The 14,415-nt window shown below is 38.1% G+C and overlaps 1 protein-coding gene across 1 annotated transcript; it reads left to right on the top strand.

Annotated features, from left to right (window-relative positions):
• Nucleotides 1-7,546: 7,546 nt before the first annotated feature.
• Nucleotides 7,547-11,973, top strand: LOC104234515 (uncharacterized). Its single transcript, XM_070169884.1, has 4 exons — nt 7,547-7,670; nt 7,944-8,148; nt 8,372-8,922; nt 11,912-11,973. Exons 1-4 carry the CDS (start codon nt 7,547-7,549, stop codon nt 11,971-11,973), a joined length of 942 nt encoding a protein of 313 aa, XP_070025985.1.
• The last annotated feature ends 2,442 nt before the right edge of the window (nt 11,974-14,415 follow it).

The following is a 14,415-nucleotide window of genomic DNA, read 5'->3' as shown; positions in this document are numbered from 1 at the left end:
CACCCTTGACCAAATTGACTCAAAAGGGTGCTCCATTCAGGTGGTCGGATGAGTGTGAGACGAGCTTTCAGAAGCTCAAGACTGCCTTGACCATAGCTCAAGTGTTAGTTTTGCCATGAGCTTCAGGTTCATATATAGTGTATTGTGATGCTTCGAGAGTTGGTATTGGATGTGTGTTGATGCAGGAGGGTAGAGTGATTACTTATGCTTCTCGTCAGTTAAAGCCCCATGAGAAGAACTATCCCGTTCATGATTTGGAGTTGGCTGCCATTGTTCACGTGTTAAGATTTGGAGGCATTATCTTTGTGGTGTGTCTTGTGAGGTGTTTATGGATCATCGTAGCCTCCAGCATTTGTTCAAAATAGAAGGATCTCAATTTGAGGCAGCAGAGATGGTTGGAGCTGCTAAAGGACTATAATATTACTATCTTGTACCATCCGGGGAAGACCAATGTAGTGGCCGATGCTTTGAGTTGGAAGGCAGTGAGTATGGGCAGTCTTGCATTTATTCCTGTTAGGGAGAGACCTCTTGCAGTTGATGTTCAGGCCTTGGCCAATCGGTTTGTGAGGTTGGATATTTCAAAGCCCAGTCGGGTCTTAGCTTATGTGGTTTCTCGATCTTCCTTGTTTGACTGCATCAGAGAGCACCAGTATGATGATCCTCATTTACTTGTCCTTAAGGATAGAGTTCAGCATGATGATGCCAGAGATGTGACCATCGGTGATGATGGGGTGTTGAGGATGCAGGGCCGGATTTGTGTGCCCAATGTGGATGGGCTGAGAGAGTTGATTCTGGAGGAGGTCCATAGCTCGCGATATTCTATTCATTCGGGTGCCGCGAAGATGTACCAGGATTTGAGGCAGCACTATTGGTGGAGAAGAATGAAGAAAGATATTGTGGGATTTGTAGCTCGGTGTCTCAATTGTCAGCAGGTGAAATATGAGCATTAGAGACTGGGTGGCTTACTTCAGCAGATGGTTATTCCTGAGTGGAAATGGGAGAGGATCACTATGGACTTTGTTGTTGGACTTCCACGGACTTTGAAGAAGTTTGATGCTATTTGGGTGATTGTGGATCGGCTGACCAAGTCCGCTCACTTCATTCCTGTGTATACTACCTATTCCTTAGAGTGGTTGGCAGAGATCTATATCCGAGAGATTGTTCATTTGCATGGAGTCCCAGTTTCCATCATTTCAGATAGAGGTACTCAGTTTACTTCGTAGTTTTGGAGGGCCGTGCAGAGAGAGTTGGATACTCGGGTTGAGTTGAGCACAACTTTCACCCTTAGACGGACGGGCAGTCCGAGCGCACTACTCAGATATTGGAGGACATGTTGCACGCTTGTGTCATTGATTTTGGAGGGTCACGGGATCAGTTTCTACCGCTCGTAGAGTTTGCTTATAACAACAATTATCAGTCGAGTATTCAGATGACTCCATATGAGGCTTTGTATGGGAGACAGTGTAGATATTTAGTTGGCTGGTATGAGCCAGGTGAGGCTAGGCTTTTGGGTACAGACTTGGTGCAGGATGCTTTAGACAAAGTGAAGGTGATCAAGGAGCGGCTTCGTGCAGCGCAGTCGAGACAAAAGAGTTATGCTGATAGGAAGGTTCGGGATGTGTCCTATATGGTTAGGGAGAAGGTTCTATTGAAGGTTTCACCCATGAAGGGTGTTATGATATTTGGGAAGAGGGGTAAATTGAGTCCTCAGTTCATTGGGCCTTTTGAGGTGTTTCGGGGGATTGGGGAGGTGGCTTATGAGCTTGTTTTGCCACCCAGCTTATCAAGTATGCATCCAGTATTTCATGTTTCTATGCTCCGGAAGTATATTGGCAATACGTCTCATGTTTTGGATTTCAGCACGGTTTAGTTAGATAGTTATTTGACTTATGATGTGAAGCTAGTAGTTATTTTGGAGCGTCAGGTTCGAAAGTTGAGGTCAAAGGATATAGCTTCAATGAAAGTGCAGTGGAGAGGTCGGCCCGTGGAGGAGGCTACCTAGGAGACCGAGCGGGAGATGCGGAGTAGATATCCTCACCTATTTGAGGCTTCAGATATATTTCTTGACTCGTTTGAGGATGAACGTTTGTTTAAAAGGGGGAGGATGTAACGACCTGGCCGGTCGTTTCATGAGTTACCACTCTGTTTCCTCTATTTCTGCTTCTTTATATGTTGTTCAGTTGTATTTCATCGCATTGTGTTGGTTAGTTTGGGTTCGGAGTTGTTTTGTAGAGAAATGAGATACTTAATCTCTTAAGTAGGCCTTTTAGTTGGAAAAGTCAACTAAAAGTTGACTTGTAAGTAAACGATCCCGGAATTTGGTCTTTTATGATTCAGATAGCTTCGGGAGGTGATTTGGGACTTAGGAGCATGATCAGAATGGGTTTTTGAGGTCCAAGGTAGATTTAGGCTAGAATTGCCGAAATTGGAATTTTGGCATTTTCCGGTTGATAGTAGAAATTTTGATACAGGGGTCAGAATAGAATTACGGAAGTTGGAGTAGGTCCATGGTGTCATTTGTGACATGTGCGGAAAATTTCAGGTCTTTGGAACGAGGTTTGATATACTTTTTGATCGAAAGCGGAATTTGGAAGTTTTGAAAATTCATAGGCTTGAATCTGAGGGTGATTTGGTGTTCTGGCATTCTTTGGAGTGTTCCGAGGGTTGGAACAAGTTTGAATAGCGTTATGTGACTTGTTAGCGTGTTTGATTGAGGTCCCGAGGGCCTTGGGGTGGATTTGGATGGTTGACGGAAGAGTTGGAGATTGAATGCTGCTGGAGAATTTTCTGCTCCTGTTGTTTCCGCACCTGCGGATTGGGGACTGCAGGTGCGATGCGCAGATGCATAGAGGAGGCCGCAGAAGCGGAGTTTGGCCAATTGGAGCTTAGCCGCAGGTACGGTGCATTGGGCGCATCTGCGGGACCACAGGTGCGGTTCGTGGATGTAGATGTGGCCCTGTGGGACTTAAGTGAAAACCGCAGAAGCTGTTGGTTGACCGCAGAAGCGGGAAAAGGGCCGCAGGTGCAAAATCCATGGGCCAAAATCTATATAAGGTTTCCTTCGCAATTTTCAGCTTTGTTTCACCATTTCTATGTCGGATTGAGAGCTTTTTAGGAGATTTTGAAGAGGGAATTCAAGGGAAATTGTGAAGGTAAGATTCTTGGAACTAAAACTCGTTTCTATGGTGTTATTTCACTGATTAGACGTGGAATTTATGGAAATTTGTGGTTAAAATTAGGGGAGTTAGGGCTTGAAATTGGAGACCTTGATTTAGGGATTTGAGGGACCATTTGTGGTCGGAATTTTATGTATTTGGTATGTATGAACTCGTGAGAGCATAAGGATTTTAGTTATGTGATTTTTATCGGAATTCGAGACGTGGGCCCGAGGGTCCGGTTTTGCTAATTTCGGGATTTTTTATTTAAATTGGTTATTTTCTAGTGGGCCTTGTTCCCTTAGCATATTTTGATGGTATGAATCTGATTTTGGCTAGATTTGGAGCATTCGTAGGCCAAGTCGACATGCAAAGGCATCACGGGCTAGAGTTGGACCAGATTGAGGTATGTAATGATTGTAAATGTTGTCCTGAGGGTATGGAACCCGGATTTCACATCATTGTGCTACTTTGACGTGACGCACACGCTAGATGTTAAGTCACGTATTTGATGGAAAACTGTTTGATATCATTGTGTTTTGGAAAGTATTACCATGTTTTGGGCTTAATGCCACAGTTGGGTCTAGTGCCAATTGTTTTGGACCCTTAGGAGATTTTAATTACTATTCCGCACTATTTTGACTTCACATTTGTACTCAGTTATGTTGTATTCTATTATTTTAATAACTCAGCCGTATTTACTCCGTTTTGATATTTTAAAAATTATATTTTGAGCTGAGTATCATGTTTTATTGTTGCTCGAGTGGCTTGAGAGATTTCTGGCTGAGTGAGGCCGAGGGCCTGTGTTGTGAGGATATTATGGGATCGGGCTGCGCGTCGCAGCAGGTTGTACTGATTCATGATTATGAGGCCGAGGGTTTGATTTGTTATGTCACGAGGTGGATTGTTATGAGGTCGAGGGCCTGTTTGATTATGCCACGAGATGACTTGTTATAGCGCTTGGGCTGCAGGAGCCCCTCCGGAGTCTGAACACCCTCAGTGAGCGCGAGTACCCAGTGTGAGATGTGATATTGCCCGAGGGGTTGTTGTTGTTTCATGTTGTTGCCCGAGGGGCTAATTACGAGTGATTGTGAGGTAGTCCGAGGAGCTGGTTCTGTTGATATTTTGCTCGAGGGGCGGTTGTGGTACATGTTTTGCCCGAGGGGTTGTTTACGTTTCTAATCATTTACTCACTATTTTCGTCACTTGTTTGAAACTATTGAAAGACGTTTTAAAAGGTTTTTACTGAACTGAGTTATTTTCACGAGTTTTATTGCTTTACTGCATTGTTATGGACTTATACTGTTTTGATGTAGGGTTATGACGCGGCTTACGTGTTTTCTTACTGCTCTGCTGCCTTTACTTTTATTACTTACTAAGTTGGCGTACTCACATTACTCCTTGTACTTTGTGTGCAGATCCAGGAGCCTCGGGTCGCGATAGCGAGTGCTGATTAGCCTTCCAGCAGATCTCCGGAGCTGACTAGGTAGCTGTTTGGCGTTTGCAGCCCAGTGCTTCTCCTTCCTATCTTATTCAGCTTTGTATTAGCATTTATCTTTCAGACTATGTTGTCCTTTTACTTATTTCGAGACGAGTTGTAGTTGCTCATGACTGGTGACACCCCGATGTCGGGCTGTGTTGTGTTTTCGCACTGTTTGTTTTAACTTAAATTATGGGATCTCAACTAATTAATGACTTTAAATGATTTATTATAAATATTTGGTTGGTTTTGGAGTTTGTGTTGGCTGGCCTAATTTCACGATAGGTATCATCACGACCAGGTTCGTTTTAGGGTCGTGACAGTTATGATCGTGCCACTTTGACATTCCATATATAAACTTTCGATCATTTAAATCCACAACATAATAAGAAAAATAGACTTTTAATTACTTTTTATCCACGACAGGACTCCTATTCCTATCATTTTATAGGCAACTTTATTAAGTACTTAATTTAATATATGGTGAAGCTAGCGTCATAAATAAATAACAATTCTAACATGAAGAGTCATAAATTAATTTAATTATTTCCTTATATTCATTTGTTATTTGTAAGAAATAGAGTTTTGGTGGCAAATAAAATCTTATAGGATTATAAAAGTGCACCTGTCTATAAATGAATTTCACCAATGTACGAAAAAAATAAAAAAAATAAAAACCTCCTTAAGATCATGCTCGATAGTTTTCAAATTATGTTCTTTTTAAGTTATAATTTTTTTTTGATAATTTACATAAGGTAAGGTTGCACATAGTTGATTGATGTGCGATTAATGATCTAATTATTTTCTTATTTTTCCATAAGTTTGTTGATTCATGACACAACGATTCATGCCACAAATGTTTAGCTTCGTGCTGCTAATTTGGTTTTAATCTTCACAGATCTATTAATATACATATCTTTACTGGTACATCTTTATATATTCACACACACCTACCTTTATGCGTAGTGCATAAGGCCAATCAATGAAGCTGATCGTCAAAAGCAACTTCAAAATATTTATCATCGATTATTAAACCCCTACTTGCAATAATCTTACATAAAATTATATATAAACAAAGCTAATATACTACCAAGGATAATATTAGTTGTGGTAGATCCCTAATAGGGAATATTAGTTTTCCTCCACTCTTTTTTCTCTAATATTACAGAGACGAACCAACAATTTTGCTAAAAGAAATTGTGGAATATGGTTTCTTTCTAACTTCTTTTTATAATATAAGTAAAATTTGAAAGACTTGTATGGACCTTTAATGAGATAGTTTTTTTTTCTTCATTCAGTTGGATATTTTGGGTGCATAATAGTTTTCTAACTTATAAAATATAAATTACACAGTATTTAAAGTTGGTAAGTTGCTTCGTTCATGATTAATATCTATAATTCTCTTTAAAAATGATAATTCTATAGCTTCGTAGAAAGAAAAGAAAAGGCTAAGCAAAGGTGTTTTGGATTATTCAGTTGTTAGTAAGCAATTTATTATATTTTTCGCACAACTTTTACAAAGAATAGAAAATCATATGCCAATCTCAAAGGAAAGCCTTTATATATTTTCTTCGAATTGAGTTTTGTCATATCATGTGAACTTGTTTTGTTGACTACTTTTGACATTCTAAAGTATGATAATATGATATGAATTCGGTTTCAGACTTTTATTTGTGATGCAATACTAATTTACTTTGGATAATGTCAATTATTATGAGGAAATACTAGGCTAAATATATTAACTCTAGGAATCAAGCACGCAATTTTATGTGTGAGATTTCAATGTAATTACTATAATTATAAATATTACATAAATAATTTAAATAAATACATCATCTTGAAGATATTTAATTTGTCTAATTCATTTGCATTGTTTAAAAAAATATTGCAAGTATTTTGTTGCAACAGCGCTTTGTGTTACCACTTTTTATTTTTCTTGTACATTTTTTATTTATTGACGCAATACATACGTGCAACGCACGTACACTAAAACTAGTTTAATAAAAAATAAAATAAAGATGAAAATAATTTATTTTATTATCATATGATGTGTCCTTTAATTTTATATAAATTTTATTATATTTATGCACATTGCATTACAATATAAAATAGCAACTAAATTTTATTAAAACAATATGATATACTTGTCATATTATAATTTCATAACACTAATACTCTTTCAAAATATCCGTGCATCGCATAGATTCAAACACTAGTTGTTAAAAAATTAAAGAATTTATTGAAAATTAAAAAACTTTGAGAAAATGATTAGTCCTAGGAAAAGCTATTTTTCCATAAGCTACGTTTTGGACTTCCGAAACTCAAATTTTTTGTAGCCTTTTGCATAAGGGAAATTTTCGTTCCTATACCATATAGGAAACTATATTACCAAATAAGTTCATAGTTTGTATATTACTCGTCATGCTAATAGTATTTCTATAAAATATAGACAATTCATTAAATAAGGAATCATTGTAGTTGTATGCTTCCTTATTTAGGCGCGCTAATATTGGAGAATTAAATATTCTTCCAGATATTTTACAACGCAAATCACGCATTAATAATTATCGGTTGTTTCGAATCAAAATTTAGCGACTCTGTTTTTGCGATATACTGTGTTCAACATTTTTTCTGGTCTCACAAATCAAAAACAACTAAATCTTCTACAATTCTTCTACAACAAACGCAATTATGTCCAAAATCCCAATTATGCTACAACTGAATGGGAATTGGGATAGCTATGGGAGATTTAGAGAATTTCACGTTGATGGCATTGTAGTCGATGAAGATGTGAGTTATATTCTATTGATTTCTACAATAACACAGCAATTAATGATCGACATCCGAAAAAATTATAGAAATCAAATACATTGTCAACGAGCATTATCCTCCAATGGAAATTAGGAACGATATGGGTGTTCGTGTATACATGGACATGAAAAAGGAAAACAAAAACTTAGGATCATATCCGCTATATATAACTATTCGCGATTTCAATATGAAATTGGGTATCACCAATGAGAACACAGTTGCAGGTTTGTGCTATTATATTTTCTATCAAATTCTGGTTGTATATCAATGTCCTACACTTTATCTATATTTTATCTATAAATAAACTACATGTCAGAGTAAATATATATATCAGTATGGATTTTCACAATATCTACAAAATTGCTACATTTATTCTACAATAAAACTACATATCATTTGAAAAATTAATATGAAATGCAGAATTTCAATGGTTCTCCAAATTATCTACAAAATTCTACAAACTGTTCATAATAATACTTATCTTTATTTTTATGCAGGTTCATCTGGAACACTAAAGTTACTTGATATGCCAACATCTCCCGCTATAGAGGAATATGAAAGTATAATAATAACAGATAGTACACCAAGTTTTATTGAAGTAGGACAAGTATACCAAGACAAGCAAACAATTGCAACTGCAATGAAGCACTATTCTGTCATGCACAAGATTCAATTCAGGGTTAAAAGATCTAGTGCTAGAAGGTATGAACATATGAATGGTCAAAGATCATTATTTTTCTAATTTTGTAGTTTATTTGTAATTTTTTTACTTCTTCAGTTTTTCCTTGTGATAATGTTTATCAATATTGTAGATGAATTGTAGTTATGTTGTATATAAATTGTATAATGTGATCGTTTAAGCTAAAACAATCTTTTTTTTAAATCTACATTTTAAACCAGTGTTTAAATTGTATTTATTTTGTAGCTACTGGATATTATGTGTTGGTGAAAACTGTACATGGCACTTCAAGGCAACTAGCATAAATGATTCTGCAATGTTCAAGGTCAGAAATTTCAACAGCCAGCACACATGCTCTTTAATGCACAATACATTCATACAACGCAAACCTACTGTCATGGTAGTTGGTAGCATGGTTATTCCAAAATATTCTGATCCTAAGACAATTTACACACCAAAAGACATACAAACTGACATGTTGTCTGAACACGGCGTGAATCTAACCTACATGCAAGCTTGGAGAGCAAAGGAAAAGGCTTTACAGCTTTTGAGAGGTCATCCTGCTGACTCCTACATCAAATTGCCTAGTTATTTGTATATTTCGGAGAAGACTTATCCGGGGTCTGTAGTTAAATTGAAGAAGACGGACGATGCCTATTTCTTGTATGTATTTGTTGCGATTTGTAGGTCAATCAGTGGTTGGAAATATTGTAGGCCAGTTGTAGTAGTTGATGGGACCTTCTTAAAGTCAGCATACAGGGAAATAATGCTAACAACTAGTACAATGGATGCAACAGGTATTGAAGTTTTATTGTAGAAATATTGTATCTTGTCTATTTTTTGTAGTACTAGTAGATTTATTGTAGAAAATTTGTAGTGTCACGACCCTAACCCAGACACGATCGTGATGGCGCCTCCCGTGAAGACAAGTCCAGCCGGCACTTCCCATTTTCCAATTTTTAACAGTTAAGTATTTAAGAAACGGTCTAAACATGATAAAAAAAATCTGAAATAACTATGATAACATAAATATGTGGAAGAACATCCATACATCGCCCTAACTGGGGTGTCACTAGTCATGAGCATCTATAAGTCATAATACAAATCCGCTAAGTCAATAAACTAGTACAACTGTCTAAAAAGATATAAAAGTGATAAAGGAGTAGAGACACGAGGCTGCAGACACCAATAGCTACCCCGTGAACTCTGAATGTCCGCCTGAAGCTGGAGGGATCAGCACTAGGGAGCGGAACCAGCTACGCCTGAATCTGCAAACAGGGTGCAGGGAGTAAAGTGGGTACTCCAACTCAGTGAGTAACAAATGTAAATAACGACTGAAAGTAATAAAACACGCAAGGCGCAAGGCATTCTATAATGAAGCAGTAAAACCATTTAAAAGAAGTAAACCAGTGAAAAGTTAAGTAACAATCCTTTTTCAACAAGTAAATTAGTAATTGACAGTCAATTATGAAAAATAAACACATAAAGGCTCGCCCCTCGGGTACAATATCAACAAATCCGCCCCTCGGGAAACATCTCAGAACGGTACCAGCTTCTCGGGCTCAAATCTCACATCACAATATCAGCCCCTCGAGCTCAATCTCACATCACAATGGGTACCCGCGCTCATTGGGGGTGTACAGACTCCTGGAGGGGCCTCTTACGGTCCAAGCGCAATATCAAGCCACCTCGTGGCATCATCACTAGGCCCTCGGCCTCTTATCAAACCAGCCACCTCGTGGCGTACATATCTCAGGCCCTCGGCCTTATAATTAGTGTTAAATGTTTCCTCACAACATGGGCCCTCGGCCTTATTCAGTCAAAATCCTCACAAGCCACTCGGGCAATAGTAAAATAAGATTCTCAACCCAAAATATCATTTAAAAGATCATGTAAGTGTTAAAACAGAGTAAACATGGATGAGTACGAAAAAAGTGAAATATAACATGACTGAGTTCAAGTGTAAAGTCAAAACAGTGAGAAAAATACCAGTAAAATCCTCGAAGGGTTCAAATAGTTGGCACAAGGCCCAAATATGGCATTCCGCCCAAATAATGATGAAAACAAGTAGATTTCAGTCAAATACGCGGTAAAATCATCAGTTGAGATAGATCAAGTCATAATCCCCAATAGTGAACGACCCCACACTCGTCATCGAGCATGTGCCTCACCTCAATATAGAACTACGATGTGCAAATCCAGGGTTTCAAAGCCTCAGAACATCATTTAAAATCATTACTCAACTCGAACCGGTCAAGTCTCTAGCTCCCGATGCCTTTGCCCCTCGAATCGGCCTCCACTCGCATCGAATCTATCCAAAATCAGAATGAGGACGTCAAAATATGCTAAGGGAATGAAACCCAAGCGAAAACAATCAATAAACGACACAAATCCCGAAATTGCCAAAACCCGACCCCCGGGCCCACATATCGGAATTCAATAATTTTTACATCAATAGATTCTTTATCTCCCCACGAGTTCATACATATCAAAAGTTCTCAAATCTGACCCCGAATGGTCCTTCAAATCCCCGATTAAAGGTCTAAGTTTCCAAGCCCTAGTTTCCCCAATTTTCACCCTTAATTTCCATGATTTCTAGCTCTAATCCATGTAATAATAGCATAGGAATGAGTTTTAGGTCTAAATTCCTCACCTCAATGAATTTCCCATTAAATCCCTCTTTCAAATCGCCCAAAAAACTCTCAAACTGAGGTCAAAAATGGTGAAATAGCTCAAATTCGCAAAATGAAATAACTTATATGTTCTGACCAGACCTTTTTGCATCTGCGGCACAATACCCGCTTCTACTGTACCGCATTTGTGGTTAAATCCTCCGCTTCTGCGGAAATCACTTATCCAGCCTAAATCGCATCTGCGACCACACTTCCGCATCTGCGACATCGCAGATGCGGTCACCTTACCACTTCTACGGTCTCTGCTCACCTGACCCTTTTTCGCTTCTGCGATAGACCTCTTGCACGTGCAGCGCCACACTTGTGATCCCCAATCCGCAGGTACGAAAATACCAGAAGCAGCAATTCAGCAGCTGCAACAACAATCCAAACTTCCCGTTAACCATCCGAAATCTTCCTGAGGTCCCCGGGACCTCAACCAAAAGCACAAACATATCCTAATACCTTATTTGAACTTGTTATAATTATTAAAACACCTCAAACAACATCAAATCACCCAAAACATATCGGATTCAAGCCAAACTTTCTAAAATCTTCCGAATTTCGCTTTTGATCAAAAACCTAATCAAACCACATCCGAATGACCTGAAATTTTGCACACACATCCCAAATGATACAATGGAACTACTGCAGCTCTCGGTATTCCATTCCGACCCCTATATCAAAATCTCGCATACCAACCAGAAATCGCCAAAATATCAACTTCGCCAATTCAAGCCTAAATCTACTCTGGACCTCCAAAACCTATTCCGATCGCACTCCTAAGTCCCAAATCACCTCCTTAAGCTAACCACCACCAGAACTCACAGACAATCCCTCTAATACATAAGTCAACATCCGGTTGACTTTTCCAACTTAAACTTCCTTAAAGGAGACTAAGTGTCTCAAATCTTACCAAAATCATTCCGGATTCGATCCAACCAACCTGATACCACAAAACACGAATGAACAAAGCATAAAAAAGCAGAAATAGGGAAAACAGAGTAGTAATTCATGAGACGACTGGTCGGGTCGTCACATGTAGTTTGTATGTATATGTCTTCTTCTGCATTTTTCCTACAGCCAATTAATTGCTTTTTGCCTCATAATGTAGGTACCATATTACCATTGGCATATGCTGTTATTGATTCAAAAAATGATGCATCATGGAAGTGATTTTTTGAGCAATTCAAACACGGATATGGTGAAAGACCAAATATGTGTGTTGTTTCGGATCGGAATGAGAGTATCTTGAAGGCAACATCTATTGTTTATCCCGACATGCCACATTATTCTTGCATGTGGCATATTTGGAAAAATATAAGGGCAAAGTTCAAGAAGGGACATCGAAAGTTAAGCGAATTGTACTTTGCCACGGCACAGTCATACACACTTGATGAAATTAATGAAAGGATGTCAAAGATTGAAGAGATTGACCCGCGTGTTAAAGCATACTTATATTGGCTATCATAGATGGTCTCGAGTATATGCTACGGTGAACAGAAGTTGGACTATGACATCAAACATTGCAGAGTCGTTGAATGTTGTAACAAATAATGTAAGAGAACTGCCGATAGTAGAACTATTAGAGTATATGAGGACTCTTCTTGGATGTTGGACGAAGGAAAAGTTATTGAAAGCAAAGGGTACATTCACATACCTTGGGTTTAAATTCAACAAAGAGTTGGATGACAACAGAACATTGTCGCACAAGCTTAGAGTAAGATCTAATCATTTATTGCATCAAATTAATTTATACATGACAATGTAGATAATTTGTAGATATTTTGTAGATCTTTTGTATTTAACCATATATGAATTATTTTTTTGTTTGTAATGTAATTGTATGTGAGGGATTCAACAGACCACATCCATACAGTACTAGATGGTGTGAGGTGCTATATTGTTTGTCTTGAAAACAAGAGATGTAGTTGTGGGCAATTCCAGCTTGATGAACTTTCTTGTCCACATGATTTGGCTACTTTAAGACACATGCATGAGTCTTTTGAACAATATTGTTCTCCTTATTACACAAGGGAAAACCCCTTGCGTACTTATGAAATACCAGTAAATCCCCTGCCTGATGAAAATAAATAGAATGTGCCACAACATATATCTGAAGAAGTAGTAAATCCACCTACAGGAGGGAAAAGGAAGCCAGGAAGACCTCAAAAAGAAAGATACAAAACATATGATGAAATAAATTTAAAGAAGTACAAGGTTTCATGTGGAAACTACGGAGGAGAAGGGCATTGTGATGACCCAAAAGGTCATCACTTGCTATGAATTAAATTCTGTATTTCCGAGGCCTTGAAAACCTCTTCACCTTGATTTGCATACATAGTCCGGGCACATACACGGAAAGCTTAAATGTGAAATTCTGTGAAAAATGATAAAATTTTGTTATAGAATAAGTTAATTTGACCTCGGTCAATGTTTTGGGAAAACGGACCCGGACCCGTGATCTAATGATCCCGGAGGGTCCGAAGGAAAATATGGGACTTGGGCGTATGCCCGAAATCAAACTCCGAGTCCCAAGCCAAAGAAATGAATTTTTAAAGGAAATTGTTTTCTAAAATTTGTTTAAGGAAAATTGAAATGAAATTTGATTAGACATGATGGTATCGGGCCCGTATTTTTGTTCCGGTGCCCGGTACAGGTCTTATATATGACTTAAGACGTTTTTGTGGAATTTGGTGAAAAATGGATGTCATTTGACGTGATTCGAACTTAAATTGCAAAAATTGATATTTAAAGAAGTTTTGAGAAAATTTCATTGATCTTGAGATTTAATTTGATGTTCGTGATGTTATTTTGATGATTTGATTACACGAATAAATTCGTAAGATGTTTTTGAAGTTTTGTGTACACATGGTTTGGAGTTCCGAGGGCTCGGGTGAGTTTTGGGTAGGTTCCGGGGTGTCTTAGGCCTAAAAAAACAGCTGTTGCAGGCTCAGAGAGGTGGAAGGCCTCTGAATAGACCAGTGCGGTTCGCACAAAATGGAGTGCGGTCACGGAGGGGCCTGTGCAGCCATACTAGATTCTGTGCAGTCCACGGTGAAAAACAGATTCACTGGTCCGATTTCGGTAGTCTATATCTTTTGATCTACAAGGAATTTTGAGATGATTCAAAAACGAAAGTTGTAGACCTTCGTGTCTAGTTTCCAGAAAGGTAAATAAGTCATAAATTTGGACATCTGTAGAGAAAGTTATTTCCAAAATACTAAGACCTGTCACTACAGAATACAGGAAGCCTGTGCGGCCGCGGTTGATTTTGTGCGGTCCGTACAGGGCATCTAAGGGTAGTGTATTTAGACGGCATTTTCAGTTATTTTTCAATTTTTAAGACCCCACTAACATAAGAGGTGATTTTTCAAATAATATTTCTTCTCCAAATCAATTGTAAGTCGTTTTAAACTAGTTTTTTTCAATTATTAACATCTTTTAACATGATTTCAACTTCAAATCAATGATTTTCATGGGGGAAATTATGTGTTTTGGGTAGAGCCTAGGTTTTTCAAAAAGTTGGGATTTGGACCTTGATTTGAGGTCCGATTTCAAAACAAATTATATATTTGAGTTCGTGGGGAAATGGGTAATCGGGTTTTGGTTTGAACC

The sequence above is a fragment of the Nicotiana sylvestris genome, chromosome 3 (assembly GCF_000393655.2).
Source record: "Nicotiana sylvestris chromosome 3, ASM39365v2, whole genome shotgun sequence".
Taxonomy (NCBI): domain Eukaryota; kingdom Viridiplantae; phylum Streptophyta; class Magnoliopsida; order Solanales; family Solanaceae; genus Nicotiana; species Nicotiana sylvestris.
Note: the sequence above shows the minus strand (reverse complement) of the source record. Positions and strands in the feature narration are given on the sequence as shown.